General features: G+C 38.4%; 1 protein-coding gene across 1 annotated transcript; it reads left to right on the top strand.

Annotated features, from left to right (window-relative positions):
* The first annotated feature begins 1,734 nt into the window (after positions 1–1,734).
* LOC140839147 (uncharacterized) lies at positions 1,735–2,661 on the top strand. Its single transcript, XM_073205781.1, has one exon. It carries the CDS (start codon positions 1,735–1,737, stop codon positions 2,659–2,661), a length of 927 nt encoding a protein of 308 aa, XP_073061882.1.
* The last annotated feature ends 17,492 nt before the right edge of the window (positions 2,662–20,153 follow it).

Genomic DNA, 20,153 nt, shown 5'->3' with positions numbered 1-20,153 from the left:
AGTCAAATTTTGGCAAAAGCCTAGTGTATCCCAATTTGAGTCCAACTTTCATCCATTCTTGAAGTCTAACTTTCAACAGTTTCCTAAATTTCGAATAGACTTAAAAAATCTATCCTTTCGATCATTCCACAAACTCTGAGTATCGAAAATTTTCCACAACAACTTTGTTTCTATTTGTGCCTTTCTATCCTTTATACGATTCTGATGCTTTACTTCCGATTTTTATCCTAGGAAATGGCTGCTCCACTTACTCGCGCTCAGGCTGCCCTTCACAAGCGTCAGCTCACGATTGATAATCAAACTAGGGAGATCGAGACTTTGAAAGCGCAACTAGCCAAGGAAAGATTGGAGAAACAAGAGCTTAGTGAGGTTAGACAGATACTTGAGACTGATGTACAACGATTGACTCATCATCTGGACTTGGTGGAGAGCCAGCTGCTGCAGATACCGACCGATTCCGTTCGCATCAGGTGCTTAGTTGCACTTAACAGGGATTTATTGGAGAGAGTGGAGATAGAGAGAGGACGTGCTGCTCAGGCCCGTCAGCGCCAGGAGGAGTACAACGCCAGGCAGGATCGGTACATTTTGAAGCTCCACGGCACCATGGACAGACTTCAAGATCAGAATAACTACCTACATTTGGTGATAGAGAACATGAAGAAAGAGGAGGTAGCACCGATGGAGGTGGCCAGGGACGACAGTACCAGTGAAAGCGACGGCAGAGAGATGTTCGATTAGATTAGCATTATAATAAAGAATATGGGTTGTAGTAATTTGTGACTGAGAAAATATTATGTGTATCAAATTATTTTGAAAATTTCTATTATTGTTCAATTATTGCATATTTAAAATTTGACGAGTATCTTATCTATAAAAATGTTTTTTTTTATCTTTATAGGAAACCAGTATGGATCTCCAAAGCATTATAAATGAACTTAAAAAAAAACTTCAGGAAAAAGAGTCAGAAATTAAAACACTCAAAGAAAAAAATGATAAACTTGAGAGAGACAACTACCAGTTGGATGGGAATAACGTATATATGATGGAGGAGGAGGATCTTCGTGAGGCCAGAGTGGAAGAGAAGAAACTACGCGAAGACGTTAGACGATACGCTGCTTATCATCTAGAGTCAGATTGTCAGCACGAGATCACCAAGCAAGAGTTGAAGCAAGCGCAAAATAGGATTTTTACGCTCGAAATCCAAGATAATAGTCTCTTCAAAACGCAGCGCCATCCGGAAGAGCGAATCGGGGAGCAAGAAATCGATGAAAAAGTGAATCAATCAACAATACAAGAACTACAGGACCAAGTAAACAACCTCGATCACCACAACACACAATTGCAGAATTACATCGAGCATCTACAAAATGAGATGGTCAATATGGAAGAACTCATGGAACAACTGGAAGAAAACCCTATGGAGGAAGAAATTAATGAAGCAGTAGGGGACGGAGAAGTAATAGACGAGTAGGGAGAGAGAGTTTTAAAATAGGCTTCGATTGTATCTAGAAATATTTGATTAATCATTTATTTTGAAAAATATTTGGTTGTATGAAAGTTTTTACAATTTAATGAAATTATTCCTTTGATTAAATATTGTGGAAAACAAATTAATAAAATACATGTTTATAGGAAATGGGAGGCAGACTACCCTGAAACAACCGTAACCCCCGTGGTGCCAACCAAAACGAAAATCCACCACCACCCAGAGTGAATCTCAGTCAAGAGGATATGATGGCAATAGCTACTATCGTACCTGAAACGTTACAAGGATTCGTCAACCCATTGGCTAATGCCATCCAACCACCACCTGAACCGCAACCGTGTGGGATTAAGTACCATTACGAATCTCCCAGAAGAAATCAATTTCCAACTTTCTATGGTAATCCAGACCCAGAAGTCAGTCATAATTGGCTCAAAAATGTCGAATCGCAATTACACCTACTTGAAGTACCTGAAGAACTGAGAGTGGAGGTTGTAACACCGTTTTTGGAAGACCGAGCTAAGAAATGGTGGGAAACTATGTCGCAATCTTTGGCAGAGGTGGAAGAGATCACATGGCAGAATTTTAAAAGAGAATTTTTGAAACAATACTATCCCGCTGAATTTCGACTACAGAAGTTGGGTGAATTCGAAAACTTCAAACAGGCTCCGGACATGTCGGTGATGGAATACAATTCACGGTTCAACGATCTGGGAACCTATGTCCCAACGATCATGTTAGATGAAACGTTAAAAATGCATCGATTCAAGAAGGGACTCACCAGTCGAATTCAGTCGGCATTGGCAGTATTCAAGCCAAACAGCTTTGCGGATTTGATGGGCGCTGCAATGAGCGCAGAAACTGATATCAAGCGACGCGAGGAAGAAAACAAGAACAAAAGACCGATGAGCAGTCAATCTACTCAGAATGGTCCCAAGTTTAAGAAACCAAATTATTCAGGTGGGTCTTTCAAAGGAAATTCTATCAGTGCATGTAACACCGAAGGAAAGTGGTGTGATACATGTCGACAGAAACATGTTGGAGAATGTTATCGGAAGACATGCGCTTGTTTTAAGTGCGGAAAGGTGGGTCATAGAATTAAAGATTGTCCTGACAACAAGGACAAAGGAACGGGGCCCAACAAGCAACATGAAAACAAGACTAATGCTCGTGTTTAGCAATAACCCAAGAGGAAGCTGATAATACCAACGAAGTGGTAGCAGCACCATCTTACTCAATAAAATTCCTGCATATACTTTGTTTGATTGTGGTGCTACACATTCATTTATGTCTAGAGGATTTGCTAAGAATCTTAAACTTGGGCATGATATTTTTAGTGAACCGTTAAGAGTAGCAACACCTGCCAGTAAAACAATTGAAACCCACAAAGTATATCGAAACTGTAAAAATTTTATCAGCAAACAAACTTTTGAAGTGGAATTGATTCAACTCTATATGGTTGAGTTTGACATCATCCTTGGAATGGACTGGTTAGCCAAAAACCATGCCATAGTTGACTGTCAAAAGAAAGATATTAGACTTCAGACTCCGACTATGGAGGAAGTCATATATCACGGGAAATCCAAAGAACAAAAATCTCTACTATCTGCCTCACAAGCCTGGAGAGCCATGAAAGGAGGTGAAGAGATTTATCTGGCAGTAATCAATCAAGTCAAAGAGGGAGAAATTTCAAAGTTGGAAGATATTCCAATTGTTCAAGAATTTCCAGATGTTTTTCCCGAAGAATTACCGGGTGATATATCTGATAAGGAAGCAGAATTTGAAATCAATTTGGTCTCTGGTGCTGTGCCAATCTCAAAGGCACCATACCGAATGGCTCCAGCCGAATTAAAGGAGCAAATTCAGGAATTACTAGATAAGAAGCAGGTTCGCCCTAGTGCTTCCCCGTGGGGAGCACCAGTATTCTTTGTAAAGAAAAAGGACGGAAGCATGAGGCTATGTATTGATTACCGGGAGTTAAACAAGATAACCATAAAGAATAAGTATCCACTCCCGAGAATTGACGATCTTTTTGATCAGTTAAAAGGAGCCAAAGTTTTCTCAAAACTCGGTCTAAGATCTGGCTATCATCAGCTGAAAGTCAAAACTGAGGAAATCCCTAAAACTGCTTTTAGGACAAGGTATGGACCTTACGAATTCACAGTAAAGCCTTTTGGCCTAACAAATGCTCCTGCAGGATTTATGGACCCGATGAATCGAGTGTTCAAACCATACCTCGACAAATTGTGGTTGTTTTCATAGATGATATTCTTGTGTACTCACCAAGTAAGGAAAAACACAGAGAACATCTGCGTCTCACTTTGCAGACACTTCGAGAAAAAGAACTATACGCCAAATTCAAGAAATGTGAATTTTGGTTAAAAAGTGTGGCGTTCTTAGGTCATATAATTTCTGAATTAGGGGTGTCAGTAGACCCTAAGAAGGTGGAAGCAATCAAGGATTGGCCACAACCAAAGACACTGACTGAAGTAAGGAGTTTTCTGGGTTTAGCAGGCTACTATAGAAAATTTGTGGAAGGATTTTCTTCGATAGCCATCCCACTCACCAAACTTACTCAGAAAAATTCGAAATTTATTTGGAATGAGGAATGTGAAAGAAGCTTTGAAACTCTGAAGACAAAACTCGCATCCACACCACTACTAGTTCTTCTAGACGATGGTAAGAATTTCACTGTATACCGTGACGCTTCAAAGGGAGGATTAGGGTGTGTGCTTATGCAAGAGGGTCAGGTAATTCTTATGCCGCATGACAACTAAAACCATATGAGCAGAATTACCCCACTCATGACTTGGAGTTAGCCGCAATAGTATTTGCACTTAAAATCTGGAGGCACTAGCTTTATGGAGTAAAATTCGAAGTTTTTACTGACCACCAGAGCCTCAAGTATATTTTCACTCAAAAGGAGTTAAATATGAGGCAAAGAAGGTGGATGGAAATTCTCAAGGACTATGATCTGTCAATCAATTATCATCCGGGTAAGGCAAATAAGGTGGCAGATGCTTTGATCCGAAGGAACACTGGGAAGGTGAAGTTATCTTCATTATCGGTACAACCAGGTCTCCGAGAGGACATCAAATTGAAGCAGAGTCAAGACACCTCCATCCTTAAAATTAAAGAACAAATCCAAGAAGAAAAAGCTCCAGAATTTCAAATTGATGAAAATGGAATACTCTGGATGAAAGGATGATTGTATGTGACAAAAATCAATGGAATTCGAGAAGAATTAATGGCTGAGGCTCATAAATCGAGATTTTCAGTACATCCAGGAAGCACCAAGATGTACCGGGATTTGAAAAATAATTACTGGTGGAACGGTATGAAGAAAGATGTAGCTATCTTTGTTGCTAAGTGTTTAGTTTGTCAAAAAGTCAAGGCGGAACATCAAAGGCCTGGAGGACTTTTACAGCCATTGGAGATACCAGAGTGGAAGTGGGATAACATCTCCATGGATTTCATAGTAGGACTACCACGATCAAGACAGGGTCACGATGGGATCCGGATGATCATTGACAGATTGACCAAGTCTGCCCATTTCTTGCCAGTACGAATGAATTATAATTTGGATAAATTAGCCTCTTTGTATATGGACAACATAGTGAGGCTACATGGAGTTCCAGTGAGTATTCTGTCTGACAGAGATCCAAGATTTGTATCAAGATTTTGGAAAAGTTTCCAAAAGGCTATGGGAACCAAGGTCACTCTCAACACGGCCTATCATCCCCAGACTGATGGCCAAACCGAAAGGACAATTCAAACCCTCGAAGATATGCTGAGGGCATGTGCACTGGATTTTTCTGGAAATTGGAGTGAACAGTTACCCCTAATCGAATTCGCCTATAACAACAGCTATCACAGTAGCATCGAGATGGATCCGTATGAAGATTTGTATGGAAGAAAGTGTAAGTCGCCTCTATATTGGGACGAGGTCAGAGAAAAAGCTGTTACCGGACCAGAGCTTGTTCAATTAACCGTTGACAAAGTATTCATGATCAAGGAAACACTCAAGGCAGCTCAGGATAGACAAATTAGTTGGGCCGATTTGAAGAGGAGACCGCTGGAATTACAAATCGGTGAAAAGGCTTGTGTCAAGGTCTCGCCAATGAAAGGAGTAGTACGGTTCAGTAAATCCGGAAAGTTGAACCCGAGATATGTGGGACCGTTCGAAATACTGGAAAAGGTAGGAACCTTAGCCTACCATCTATCTTTACCGCCTGATATGTCCAGGATACATAATGTCTTCCACATCTCGCAGCTGAGGAAATACGTTTCAGACCCTAGTCACGTACTCAAAGTTGCACCACTGATGATTGAAGGAAACCTCAACGAAGAACTTAAATACGAAGAATTCCCTATCCGAATAGTGGACACAAAAGACCAAGTGTTGAGAAATCGGACAATACCTTATGTCAAGGTACAGTGGTCAAATCATACTGAAAGAGAGGCAACATGGGAACTCGAAGAGAAAATGCGATCACAATACCCTCACCTATTCGGAAGATCAAGCTAATGCAAGTTTCGAGGACGAAACTTTTAATAAGGAGGGAGGGATGTGAGAAACCGGGATCTTCAGATCCAAAGTAAATCAGGTAAGAAATATACAAGCTTAAAATTTAGCTTAATGTAAGATCAGAACACTTTCATTCTAATTATAAACTTAAATATGAACATTTTCATCTAATATAACTTGAGGATGTAGTTTCAAAGCTCGGGGATGAGTCAACAGGAAGCCAAGCTACAAGTAACCGCATCCATCGAAGTATTGTCACTGGAGGAGTAAAACCCCAGCTCAAGGACACGATCTGTCAGCTCAAAGCAACTCAACCAAGTTTGTCCTAACAGGACAAAAAAGTGAGCTATAAGTTGAGCCAAGAGTTGAGACAAATTAAATGTACAAGAAATGACCTTCACGTTAAACCATGAAAGAGCTGCGGGAGGAGCTAAGGGCTAGGACATATTGATGATGCAGAAAATGACCCCTTAGAAAATCAAGGTGACAATTAAGGAGTGCATGATATTTTGAGCCACATTCATGACTAATCTAGAACTTGAAGAATGCACGGGATTTTGGAGATTTATGCATGAAATTTTGGACCAAAATTATGATTACATTCAAGCCATTCTTGGTGACCAAGAATTTGGTCAAGGGGTGGCTAGGTGGAAGGGTTTTTGTGCCTATAAATACCACTCATCTAGGTTGAGAGAAAGGCACCCCAAAAGCAAACAAGAAATTCGATTTTCCCCTTTCCCCTCACCCTAAAAGTTTCGGCCAAGTCAAGCAAGGGAAAAGAAGGAAAGTCGTGCAGTGCAGTACAATAACCCCGTACCGAAGTGTTCCCCGATCGAAGACAGTATTTGTGAAGTTGCGCCGAAGTGCTGCCGAAATTTCAAGAAAGAGCTTTGTATAAAAATTCAAGTAAGTGGGCTTTTGTAACATATTTTGTTTTATTTTAAACTTTGATATCAATAATACGACATGCATGTATGTGTGTCCCAAATTTTGAAAATTTCAGTCTACCTTTTAAAATTTCGATCGATTATATGCTTCGTTCGCTCTTCGAATATCTTTGATTCTGTTGTGTCTGTCTAAAAATCTGAAATGTTGAACTCTGAGAAATCTGATAAGTCTGTCTGTTGTTTCTGAATTCTGTGTACACTGTTACGACTCAATTTGATATGGGACGAGAATTGTAATTCTGTCTGGCCCCCATTGGTGGGTATAAAACCATGTTCTGCCCGCAACCCTTAGAGGACTAACATATTGGGGACAATTTGACCATGGAAATTAGATGAGTAACAGTGTTCTGTCTGTTCTGATATGTTCTATTATGAATTGATTTATTCTATTTCTGAATTGTTCTGAATCATCTGATGAATTCTGTCATTTATTCGATTTGACTCAGTCCTGATAAGCTAAGAATATTAAGTTTTGAAAGTCTGTTAAAAGATCGTTTTAGGAAAACTAAGTTCTATATGTATCTTTGGAATCGATCGACCCCCACTTGTTGAGTGTTTCTAAAAACACTCATCCTTACAAATTTCAGATAAAAATGAGGAGCAACTGAATGAGGAAGAGCAAGATGCTTTCTGGGGTTGGTGAACCGGAGATCAAGATCAGAACTCAAGATTTTGCTTTCCTTTCGTTTCCGCTATTTGAAACTCTGATGTATTTCTAGTTCTATTGTCAATGTAAAGACAATGTTTAATTTATGAAAAAGACTGGTTTTTGGCATTTTGATACGATGCTTAATTGTTTTCAAGTAATTGTGAAACAATGTCGGATGTCACCGACGCTTCGAACTTGGGGTGTGACATTTATAACGCTCGAATACTCAATCGATGGCGTGGGTGTGAAGTTGGACGACCGGGCGACGAAGAATCCTAGCTTTTTCTTCCTCTTATTTTTGAAAATTATGGGGTGTGTATTGTGAGTTTTCGGCTGAAACATGTGCTGATGAATGGTGTTTTGAAATCCTAGGTAACATATTTATAGATTTTAATTTACATGTTAATGGACTTTGGTTTTGGGCCTCCAATTATAGGAGAAATTTGGCTTACTTAATTTAATTAAATTTGACCCAATAACTTTTATTTAATTAAAACCTAAAATTTTATAAAATTTGTTTCCCAAAAATAATATTTTTGATCTTTTAAAAACTTCTTGTTTGCCCAAAACCGACTTCCCGAGAAAAATCGAGCTCGACACTTAAAATAAGTCAACTAACATTTTTAGTGAAATTAAATCATTTTTAATCATATTCGGCAGCCTTGTAATTATTTAATGAAAAATATATATTCTTGTCTTGGTCGTACCCGACCTCCTTTCCCCTGCCTATTATCGAATATTCGGGTAAAATCCTTCAATTTCATGAAATCATGTCATATAATCATTTAATCATGAAATCATACATTTTATCATTTAATAAATATCATGAAAGCATTTAGAATCCATAAAACAAAACAATTAAGCAATTGAAATAATTTTGCAAGCATGTGGTTTACGTAGGTTTGTTTTTTTCGGACGTTACAAGAACCGAAGAGCGTAACCGAGATCCCAAGTTTCTTGGGACTAGCTGGCTATTATCGAAGTTTTACTCAAGGATTCTCATCTATTGCGGTACCCATGACCGCCTTGACCAAGAAGAATGCAAAATTTGTATGGGGATCCAAGTACCAAGACATTTTTGATAAGTTGAAGCAAGCCTTGATTTCAGCACTAGTATTATCGATGCCATCGGGGCAAGGAGAGTATGGTCATTATACCGACACTTCGAAACTTGGTTTTGGTGCAGTTCTGATGCAAAATGAACGAGTTATAGCCTATGCATCGAGACAGTTGAAGGTTCAACAGAGAAATTACCCACACATGATCTTGAGCTTGCAGCAATGGTATTTGCACTGAATATTTGAAGACATTATTTGTATGAAGATAAGTGCAAGTTTTTCACCGACCATAAAAGTTTGAAATACTTCTTTACACAAAAAATAGTTGAATATGAGACAAAAAAATGGTTAGAGTTGGTGAAAGACTACGGCTATGACATTAACTACCATCCGGGAAAAGCTAATGTAGTAGCAGACGCATTGAGTAGGAAGACAGCAGTTATTACTCAATTATCACTTCAGAGACCTCTGCAGTCTGAGATACAGCGGTTTGAGCTTAAAGTGTATGCTAGGGGCGAGGCCCAAATCTTTCCACCTTGACAGTATAACCGACTATAGAGATAGAATCTGTGAGGGACAGTCTACTGATGAGCAATTGCAAAAGCGGATAGTGAGAGATGAAGCCAAAGGCCAGAAGTTGTATTCTGAGATGGAAGGTATAGTACGATATCGAGATCGACTTTGGGTTCCTAGTGGTGATTCTTTTAGGTAGGTCATTATGAAGGAAGCTCATGACACGCCATATTCCATTCATCCTGGAAGCACAAAGATGTACCAAGATCTTCAATTGTTATATTGGTGGTCGGGCATGAAACAAGATATCACGTGTTTTGTATCCAAATATTTGACATGCCAACATGTTAAACCGGGCATCAAAGGCCAGCGGGAAAGCTTAAGCAACTTCCTATTCCCGAGTGGAAATGGGAAAATATCACTAAGGATTTTGTTGTGGGATTGCCGATGACTATCAAGGGGTTTAATGCTATATGGGTGATAGTTGATCGTCTTATGAAATAAGCGCAATTTTCTACCTATCAAGACGACATTCATCATGACACAATATTCTGATTTTTATATTCGAGAGATAGTTCGTCTGCATGGGATTCTTGTATCTATTGTTGTTGACAGAAATCCGAGATTTACATCATCTTTCTGGAAGAGTCTGCATGCAGCGATGGAGAATAAATTATTATTCAGCATAGCATTTCATCCTCAAACCAATGGTCAGTCTGAAAGAATGATTCAAATTTTGGAGGATCTACTGCGAGCATGTGTCATTGAATTTCAAGTTGGGAACTAAAGTTGCCACTAGTGGAGTTTACCTACAATAATAGCTATCAATCATCAATAGGGATGGCTCCTTATAACGCACTTTATGGGAGGAAGTGTTGATCACCCCTACATTGGGACGAGGTTTGTGAAAGGGGAGAATTTGGTCCGGACTTGATCAAACAAACAACAGATTTAGTAGTCAAAATTTGAGATAGAATGAAAACTGCACAAAGCCGACAGAAAAGCTACGCCGACTAGAGATGAAGAGAGCTAGAGTTTGCAGTAGGCGACCATGTTTTTGTGAAAATAGCACATATGAAGGGTGTTATGAGATTTAGAAAGAAAGGTAAACTTAGTCCAAGATTCATAGGGTCGTTTGAGATCTGAGAGGATTGGAACACTAGACTATAGAGTTGCATTGCCACCAATGCTATCTGGAGTACACAAAGTGTTCCTCATCTCGATGCTGCGAAAGTACATGTCAAGCCCTTCACATATAAAAAAATCATGAACCTTTGCAATTGACTCCAAACATGACTTATGAGGAAAGATCTATACAAATCTTGGGTAGGCAAGAAAGAAGACTCCGAAACAAAGTCATACCTATGATCAAAGTCAAATGGCTAAAATACTCAGAGGAAGAAACTAATTGGGAAACCGAGAGAGACATGAGGAGTCGATACTCGAGTAATTAAGTAAGTTTTGATTTTTAGGACGAAATTTTATTTTAGAGAGGGAGAAATTTTAAGGTCCAAAAAAAAGACTACGTAATCCAACTGCATGCAAATCTAGGAAAAATAGAAAATGGATAAATTAAATGATTTTAATTGCTTAAATTAATTATGTTATCTATTTTTATATGGTTAGGAGGTAGTTTTCTACTTGAATGCATAAAAATGTATTTTTTAAAGGTTATTCGAGTTGTGATAGAGGAACGGAGACATAATGTTGAAAAATGGAAAATATTTTATTAATTAATTGTTTTTAATTATTTAAAATAATGTTGATGCTTTATGAAATTTTTAAGAATAAGAAGTTTCGAGGTGATTTTATATGCCGAGACGCAATTTTTAACAGTATTCGATTTTCGAGTAAAATATGAATTTTAGAGAATTCGGCTAATAATTTCACGAACTTTACTAAACGAAATATTTTAAATATGCTCTAATGGGCTTAATGGACCTATTGTACAATACTAATGGGCCTAGACTTGTACACATAATAATTATCAATTATTTAAAGCACAAACTCTCCCCATTATTTTGATTATACACGCCCTCATCACCACAACACACACAAGACTCCTAGAACACCTCAAACACATCATACACAAGAACATCAAACAAGGGAAGGCACGTTTTCTTGAAGGAAATCAGCAATGGTCTTCAGTTCGTCGCCGTTCTTCACATCTCAATGTATTGTCGTCTGTAATATACGCAAAGGCACGCCATAAACTTTTTTTTCTCATCTATCACACCATAATACATGTTGGAATTGTGTTTGCATGGAAAAGATGTTTGCCTTACTTTTATTTTCGTTTTATGCATACACATGTGATTAATTCATGATTTCTTGTTCCGAAACTTGAAATATTATTGCGTGAAGAGGCTGCCATCTTAGGGACACCAAAAGGGTCAAGTTTTAGAGGATTTAAGGGTAGAGACAAGCACACACCATGGCTGCACATGATAGGAACAAGATTGGACGAAATTATTCTTGTTGTGTTCAAGGGGTTCGGCTTTGGGGTATTAGGAAGGGAAGCTGCGCAGGGCTCTTAGGGTAAAGGGCTGGGCTCGATATGGTCCTGGTATTGAGCGAAGAAGGTCCACGTGAAGCTGGAAGGACTAGAGAAGAAGAAGTGCATGGCTAGGACTCTTCCTAGCCGCGAACGCATATGGGAGTCAGGCCCTGCACGTTTCTGTGCATGGGCCACGGTGGCTAGGCCAAAGGGATGATAAAGAGGTTAGTCATGGTCCTAGGTAGGGTTCGGGCTTGGTGGTGGCTCGGGAGGTAGAGTCCTAGTCAAGGAAAAAGAGTCCTATGCTTGTACTCGTGCGGCTCGTGTGCATCGTACAGGGGGCTGCAGCGGGTTAGGTTGAGCCCAGGCGGTCCAGTAGGGTTCCTAGATGGGTTGGCTAAGGGATGGCTTGGGGTGGCACGGGCTCGGCTTGAAGAAAACGCAAGTTTCTTCGAGGGTGGCTAGGAATGGTTCACTTAATTGGCTAGGAATGGTTCGCTTAATTGGTTTGAGGGATACCCACAACATTGTCAGGAAACACATGAGGAAATCTCTGACAACTAGAACGTCTGCTACTGTCTAACTGGTAGCAACATGGGCTGAAATAATTGTCGCCAAAAATGGCTGACACCCCTTATTCATAAAATTCCTCACCTGAAGACATGATATCATCTACGGCGTGCTATTGCGTCCAATTGGCTCGAATGCAGACTCCTCTTCACCTAATGGTCTGACCCTCACTGATTTTCGTTGGAAGTCTATCGTCACCCCAATTTTTGACAACCAATCCATTCCCATAATGCTGTGAAACTCGGGCATCGGCAATACTATAAGGTCAGCATAGATTGTGTGGCCCTGTAGGTCGAGACTCATGTCTCTGACTACACTAGAAGAAGATAGTTCCTCCCCAGATAGAACAGTCACATAATAACTCGCGTCAAAGCCTGGTGGACTTGATTCCCAAATTAATCACAAAGCTGTTATGAGAGAATTGGTAGCCCCGGAATCTAACAGATCTTTCGTGGCTACTCCCACTATGTAGATCCTTCTTGAGATCATATTAAAATACCCTCAAACTCAAAAATTCTCAAAGAGGACTAAACTTATTTCATGCACATGCTGAATTCACTATCCTAGAATTCTCATGTAAATTTCGAAATTTAGCCTACTAATATACCCAAAATTTCGAACCATGCATAATAAATTCCAATAAATAATACGGTGCTGAGTAAATTATATTACCTATCAAGAGTGTAGTGTCTGGGTCTGCTTCCTCAGCATGCATAGCAAAGACTTAGCCTTGAGTCAGCTACTTCCACTGTGGACAGTTCTTAAGCATGTGGCCACGGAACCACACTTGAAGCACTTGCATGAACCCCATAATCACTCTCCCTCATGCTTGGGAGTGTACTTTGGGCACAATGGATATTCAGTAAGCTTCTAAGCAGCCTTCTTCTGTGGTTGTTGTGCTTTACCCTTGTTAGGCCCTTGAAACGACTTCTTAGCTGCCTGCTGAAACTGTCGCTGAGGTGCTTGTAAGGGCCTCTTACCCCGATGTCCTTCTGATCCTTTTCAGCCGCTAAAGCTCTGGTGACTGCTATGGAATAATTAGGAGGACCAGCTATGCGAACATCACGGTGCAAGATCGGCTCTAATCCATCCATAAAGTGTCTCACATTCTCTTTGTCATCATTAGCTATCAAGGGCATGAAGTGACACCCATGCGCAAACTTCCTTACGAACTCCATCAGACTCCCTACCTCAACGTCATAAACTCCCTCGTCAGTGGGAAGCATACCTCATCAGTGAAGTAATTATAGTCGAATATCTCCTTGAAGCCTTCCCAAGTCAGGATTTGTAGATTCACCGACACTGATGCTCCTTCCCACCTTAATCGAGCACCATCCTTCAGCAAGTAAGTGGTGCGCCTAACTCTGCCAGCATCCTGCAGCTCCATAAAGGTAAAAGATCACATCTATGGACTTAATCCATCCCTCGTCCACCATAGGATCACTCGTACCCCCAAAATCCTTAGGGTCCATGCTCATCACGAGCCTCATGGCCCTCACATTCAATAACACGTCTAAAAGGCATTAACCTAACACGTAACAAACATGCATAACCTAACTACTCATATAAAATTCTAAAAAGGTTCAAAACTTAAACTTGCAGTTAAAGAAACTAATATTTAACAATTAATGCATTTAACACCGTAAAAACTTACAGACTTGAGGCAAGACTTTCTGAGCTTCTCACAACCAGCAGTGGAAAAACCCTAAATCAGGAAATCTTGTGCTTTGATACCAACTGTGACTAACTGTGTTTTAAAACAATACTACTTTAATATTTACGGAAAAATTAAATTTTCTTATATTATATTATTTATTATAAATATTACTCATAAAATAAAATAACGGTCATCACTCATATTAAAAAAAGTTAATATTAAACTTTAACGTTTGAAAACTACAACCTTAAAAATCCAAGTTTAAGAACATACATCATAATTTGAAAAATCCAACATACTATAAAAAGTTCAGCATACTAGTCACCAAAACCAGTGCAATAAAATCAGAGTAAATATTTTTAAAACGTACATAAATAAATCTATTAAGCTACGAGGTCCTCGGTTTTGCACTGCCACTAGCCCGATCCTGCTCACTGGTCACCACCTCCTACCTCCTCAACTACATAATCAGGATAGATCAAGTCTGGTGAGTCTAATGACTCAGCATGTATAAACCGTGAATAACAAGTAATACATAATAAAAATTCATGCAATTTAAACATAGTACGTACATAGCATAATATAAGCATAAATAAGTATAACTCGACTTTCCTGCATAAACATTTTCATAAAATCATATTTTCGTGCTCGTCATAGTAGTCGTAAATCATTTTGCGTATAGTTTTATTCAATACAAGTGGCCCATAATTTAAATCGTTTGATCAATCTAACCACAGTACTGGGCCGGCAGGGATCACCACAGCCCTTGGACTGGATGTCCACTCCCTACATAAAATAACTCCTCCGAAGAGGTTGAGAGGTCCCCGGAGACGTTCTCCGGCTTCCGAACCCGTAAAATAATTTGGTCAAGATAAATTACATACTTCAAAAATAATTATTTTGCATGTCATACATACTTACAAATACCATGAACCTCGTGGGATCGTTCTTGGACATGTTTCCATATTATACTAAAATTTATACCCAACAAATTCCTAAAGTGCATTCGGACACGTACGACTCCCGAATTAAATAGAACCATTTTGGACGTACCAACTGACTCGGGACTCGGCCAATGCATAAACACATCCAATCCTACTGTCCAAGGCCCTAAACAACCCCTGAACCATAACCAAATCACGTACCATGCACAACAAACCATGAAGACGCAAACTGCCAAAGGAGTGACACTATTGCACTTATGTGTTCTGTACGATTTCCTATCGATTCTAACTCATACCGATCCCGAACCAATCCTTAGACTCAAAATCGCTTAAGACTCTAGTCCAGCTAGTTCCAGCCCATACACATGCACAACCCCTTAAACCACCAAAATTCTTGCCCTTAACTCGCGAACACCCTCATGCGTGCAAACTTGTGACTCACGGCTTTAGCAACACTTCCTTCCATCCAGACCCTTAGAGACCCATACCAGGCTTACCCAGGACCCTAAGACCCAACCTACACCCTAGCCACAAGCACTTGTTCAGCAAAGCCACCATCCCTACGTGAAACCCGCGGCTATCCCCTAATGCGCGCAAATGCGCTTGTTTCCCCAGCGGCCTATCGGCCCATCCCGGACCATGTAACGAAATCTAATTACACCCCTTAACATGCCCATATTAGCAGAAAGCCATAGTATCGGTCCAGCAAAGACAATTATAATTAACTCGAGAAAACAAAGAAGTTCATGAATATTATATATAGAAACAAGTTTTAATAACGTTTAAGCATACATATAATCAAATCAATGTGTTTCCATGCATAATGTGTATCAAAACATAGTATATAACATGGTCGAGACATAAAAAAAAATTTTATACATGCCTTGGCGTAAAAATGCACGAAATATCGAAAAACGATCGTGAGGAAGAACGGAGGCCGAACATATGGTTTGCCGCATCTAATGGATTGAAAATGGCTAAATTTATCAAAGAAATTTTTGTGATGATCGCCAAAGGTTGCTGATGGAAGAAAAATCGAAAACTCCAAGTCCTAGTTGTGGATAATTTAGGCCGAGCTTAGTGTGTGCTTTTGTGCGTTTGTGTGTTTGTTCTTGGTGTCCAATGTGTGTGGCTCGAGTTTGATATGTGTTAGGACATGACTCTATCTCTTATTTAAATAAAATAATAGCTAGGTAATTAGGTTGATTAATCAAGTTTTTAAATTATTAATTAAGCCCTTCAACTTTTAAAATTAAGAGTCCTACAAATCCTAAATTCTTCCCATTATTGAATACTAACTAATTAAATTAATTATGTCATAAAATAATTATGAATATTATATTTCGAGTGAAGTATTTAAATCTCTTATTTTCGAATTTTTCAAATTAAAATGCTTAACGTCTCTATTTCACTCAATAAATTAAATTTTGAATTTAAATACTAAAATTTCAAAATATTTTTAAAATAATTAATTTATCGGCTTAAAATAAAAATGCAACATTAAATTTTAACCCTCCGATTTACTTTCCCGGTATATTCCCCTGAAAAATGAAATTCAAGAAAATATTTTAAATTGCATAAATTAATAAATAATATATACCTTTTAAAATAATTTAAAATATAATATTCATCACATAAAATTAATTAAATAAATAAATTATTTCAATCATGTATGGGGTTTACGTGTACAGGTTTTTTGGCACACAACATCTGTGGTGTGGAGTTTAATGTATGCTCAAGTTTTTACACGTCTAGATATTGCATAAGTTACTGAAATGTTGGGTAGATATCTAAGAAATCTAGGAGTGGAACAAAAAAAAACAGTCAAAAGAGTTTTACGATACTTACAGAGAACAAAAGATTACACGTTCATATATTGGAGGTTAGAACAACTTGAGTTCATTGGGTTTATTGACTCCGATTTTAAATGGATTCCAAGATAGTGTAAAATCTACATCTGGCTACATCTATATCCTTGCTAGAGTTGTCATTTTCTGGAAGAGTACTAATGTAACATCCTGAAAATTTGAAAGTTCACGTGAACCACATGCATGCAAGTTGTCAAATTTCTTATGTATTTTAATTAAATTTTTAATTGCATGAATTGATTGTGGTAGGCATGTTTACATGTTTAAAATGTACTTGTATTTTAGAATGCATAAAACTGTTTTTTTAAAGGTTATTTGAGACGCGATCAAGGAACGTAGACCGGGACCATAAAAGAGAAAATATATTTATTGAATAATTATTTTTAATTATTAAAAATATGGTATATGCTATGTGGTCTTTTCGAAAAGGAAGTTTTTTTTATGTATTTTTATACACTAAGTCGTATTTTTAAATGATATTCGATTTTCGACGAAAATATGAACTTTTCGAAACTCGGCTAATAAATTCACAAATTTTCCTAAACAAATTATTTTAATATTACTAATGGCCTTAATGGGACTATTATACTAGGTTAATAGGCCCAAACTTGCACTATGAGTTATAATTAAAAATAAAACCAAGACCTTCCCCAACCCTCACCATATATCACTCGCCCCTTCCCCTCTTAAAATTACTAGGACTCTCCCCTCCCCCAAGATACACACACACACGAGATTTTGGAAGGAAATTTATGCAAGGCTTGAAGAAAAATTCAGCAAGGTTCACTCTGTCAACGTCTCTCGAATCGCCAAAACATTTTCATGCGTAATATGCACAAATGCAAGCCTTAATCCTCTTTTTTATCATATATCACACCATAATATATATTTTACGTATGATTGCATGAAAAGCATGTTGTTTTAGTAATTGTTTTCATTTTTATGCCAAACTATGATTAGAACATGTGTTTTTGAAACGTAAAACTCTTCCTAATGATGCAAAAGGGGGCTGCCATGGTAGGGTAACTTGAAGGGATGATTTTCCACATGTTTAAGTACCCTTAGGTTCATGTTTGAAGGCTGAACAAATAGATCAATTAGGTTGAACGAAAATTATATGTATTGAGGATTAGGGTTCAACTTTTCTTTCCTAGGGGAACACGACACTTAACTGTGGTTAGGGTCACGTCCAAGAGAATTAAGGGGATGGTATGAGGGTCTAGGGTGGCTGTGAAATGGCTGGAAGCAAGCTAGGAGAGGGACCGCACAGTGGGGGACTCCTAGGGCTAGCTACGGCTTTTGAAGAATAAAGCTAATGCGGCTGCATGGGGCTCTTTCGAGGTGAAGGGCTAGACTCGTTAGGGTCATAGCTTTGAAACAGGAAGGACCACGCAATGCTGGAAAGATAGGAAGAGAGGAGGTGCACGGCTAGGACTCTTACTAGCTGCGGTCGAGAGCTTAGGGAGAAACCATGCACGTTTTGTTAATGGGACAATGGGCTGGTCTAATAGGGTCCTAGAGGGTTCAATTAGAGTCCTAAGAGGGTTGACTAAGGTCTGGACCGAGTGTTTAAGGTCTAGAGTCGAAATAGCATAGGTATGAATCACACTAGAACTAGGACTCTTGTGCAGAAAAAATCAGTAGCTTCCTAGGTGTGTTCAAGGGACTTGATTGGCTTTGTTTGGGGTTGAATATGGTTTAATTGGGTGTTATTAACCTTTGGTTCAAGTTTGGTGAAGTTTGGTTAAGTTTCGAGTCAATGCGAGTTAAAATCGGGATGTATGTCTAGACTTTAAATCCGAATTGGGAAATTAGCCGAGGAGCTTAAGTTACTCTATGAAATATTTATGGGTTTATTTTAAGGTGATATGTTAAGTTTGGAAAGATTTTGGTCGTCGTTTTAAGGTCTAATGATAAATTTGAAAATTTAGTATTCAATGGGTAAAATTGTCATTTTACATCTAAAAATGGTTAGGCGTCATGGCAGTGCCCTGAATGCTGTAAATAAAGTAGAAATGTTATTTTAACTTTTTATTATGGATTGGATCGTTTCTGCCAACGAAAAGAACGCGATGCCCGTTCCGAATGCTTCTCCGATCTGGAAGTTCTCGCGAAGATAATAAGATGATGCTCCCCCTCTCTCTGTCTTTTATTTTTCCCCTTGCTAATCTTCCCCTATAACCCGGGCCAGCAGGAGGAAACCTAAGAGAAGATGCTCTTCTCTTAGGTCTTTTTTGTCATCCCTTGGCCTATACTGGGATAGCTGCCTTCTGGCTTTGCCTGTCCTTTACAAGATTCCGGAAATTTTATGATGAAACGTTAATGATAAAAAACATGTTCATGCTTGGTTTGAAAGAAAAATGATTTATATATATGCACGAATTTTTACAAGTGATGAAAATATGAAAAATTGAAGGAGGTGAGGTGATTGTGACAAATACGATGATATGATGATATGAAAAGCACTCACCCTTGCATCGTGTTTTATTTCATCTTTTCCGGTCTAATCCTTTCCGCCTATAATATCCTTTATTATCATCAAATCATTTCAGATCATGATAATCAAATTCTCGGGCCTTACATTTCTCTCCCCCTAAGATTTGATTTCGTCCTCGAAATCACAGGCAATCAACTCGTATATCACAGGTAAACATATCGGATACCAAATCAAATACAAGAAGGAGATATATAACAGAGTAAATCAGAACATTCATCTCAAGAAGCCATTCTGTAATTTTAATCTCAGAATACTGGCTATATCATATCCGTATACACCAATCAACAGTTCCGAATAAAATAATAACATCATCTGCTACTAAATCTGTTAATTCCTATCCAAGTTATATTCAATCTTCTATTTCTAATATCAACCGTCATCGTCCAACGTTGACATTTTCCGTCTATATATTCCGAGCTGTCTTTATTTTCTTCTGAATCAGCTTCAATTTCTTGCTCATATCTCTGATCCTCATCAGATCAAATCTCAGATATCTTCGATATATTATCCCCGTATAATGGAAACCTACCGTTTTCACTGTACAATACCTCGAAATATGCTATATCGATACTCATCTGATAGATATTGTGATACGATTATTCACAAAGTAATAATACATCGTGTCAACTAGTGCTAAAATCCAGCATCACAGTTCCTGGATATCCTCAAGTATCAGGATAGTTCGCTCCAACTATCCGTCGATCTATAAAAGATAAGTGAAAGATCTTATTGTACATTCTGCCAGAAGTACAAAATCAACTGAAAATCATGGTATGATATAATCAACTTGGAAATCAGTGCAATTTGCCCACTTTTCTGATATATATCTTAGTTGTCCCGTCATATTTATACTTCATCCTATACCACATAATATAGGCAGATTCGAGCAATCTGTCAATCACAATCACATCACAGTATAGTCTTAAAAAAATTTCGGTAATT

The sequence above is a fragment of the Primulina eburnea genome, chromosome 8 (genome assembly GCF_022965805.1).
Source record: "Primulina eburnea isolate SZY01 chromosome 8, ASM2296580v1, whole genome shotgun sequence".
Lineage (NCBI taxonomy): Eukaryota > Viridiplantae > Streptophyta > Magnoliopsida > Lamiales > Gesneriaceae > Primulina > Primulina eburnea.
Note: the sequence above shows the minus strand (reverse complement) of the source record. Positions and strands in the feature narration are given on the sequence as shown.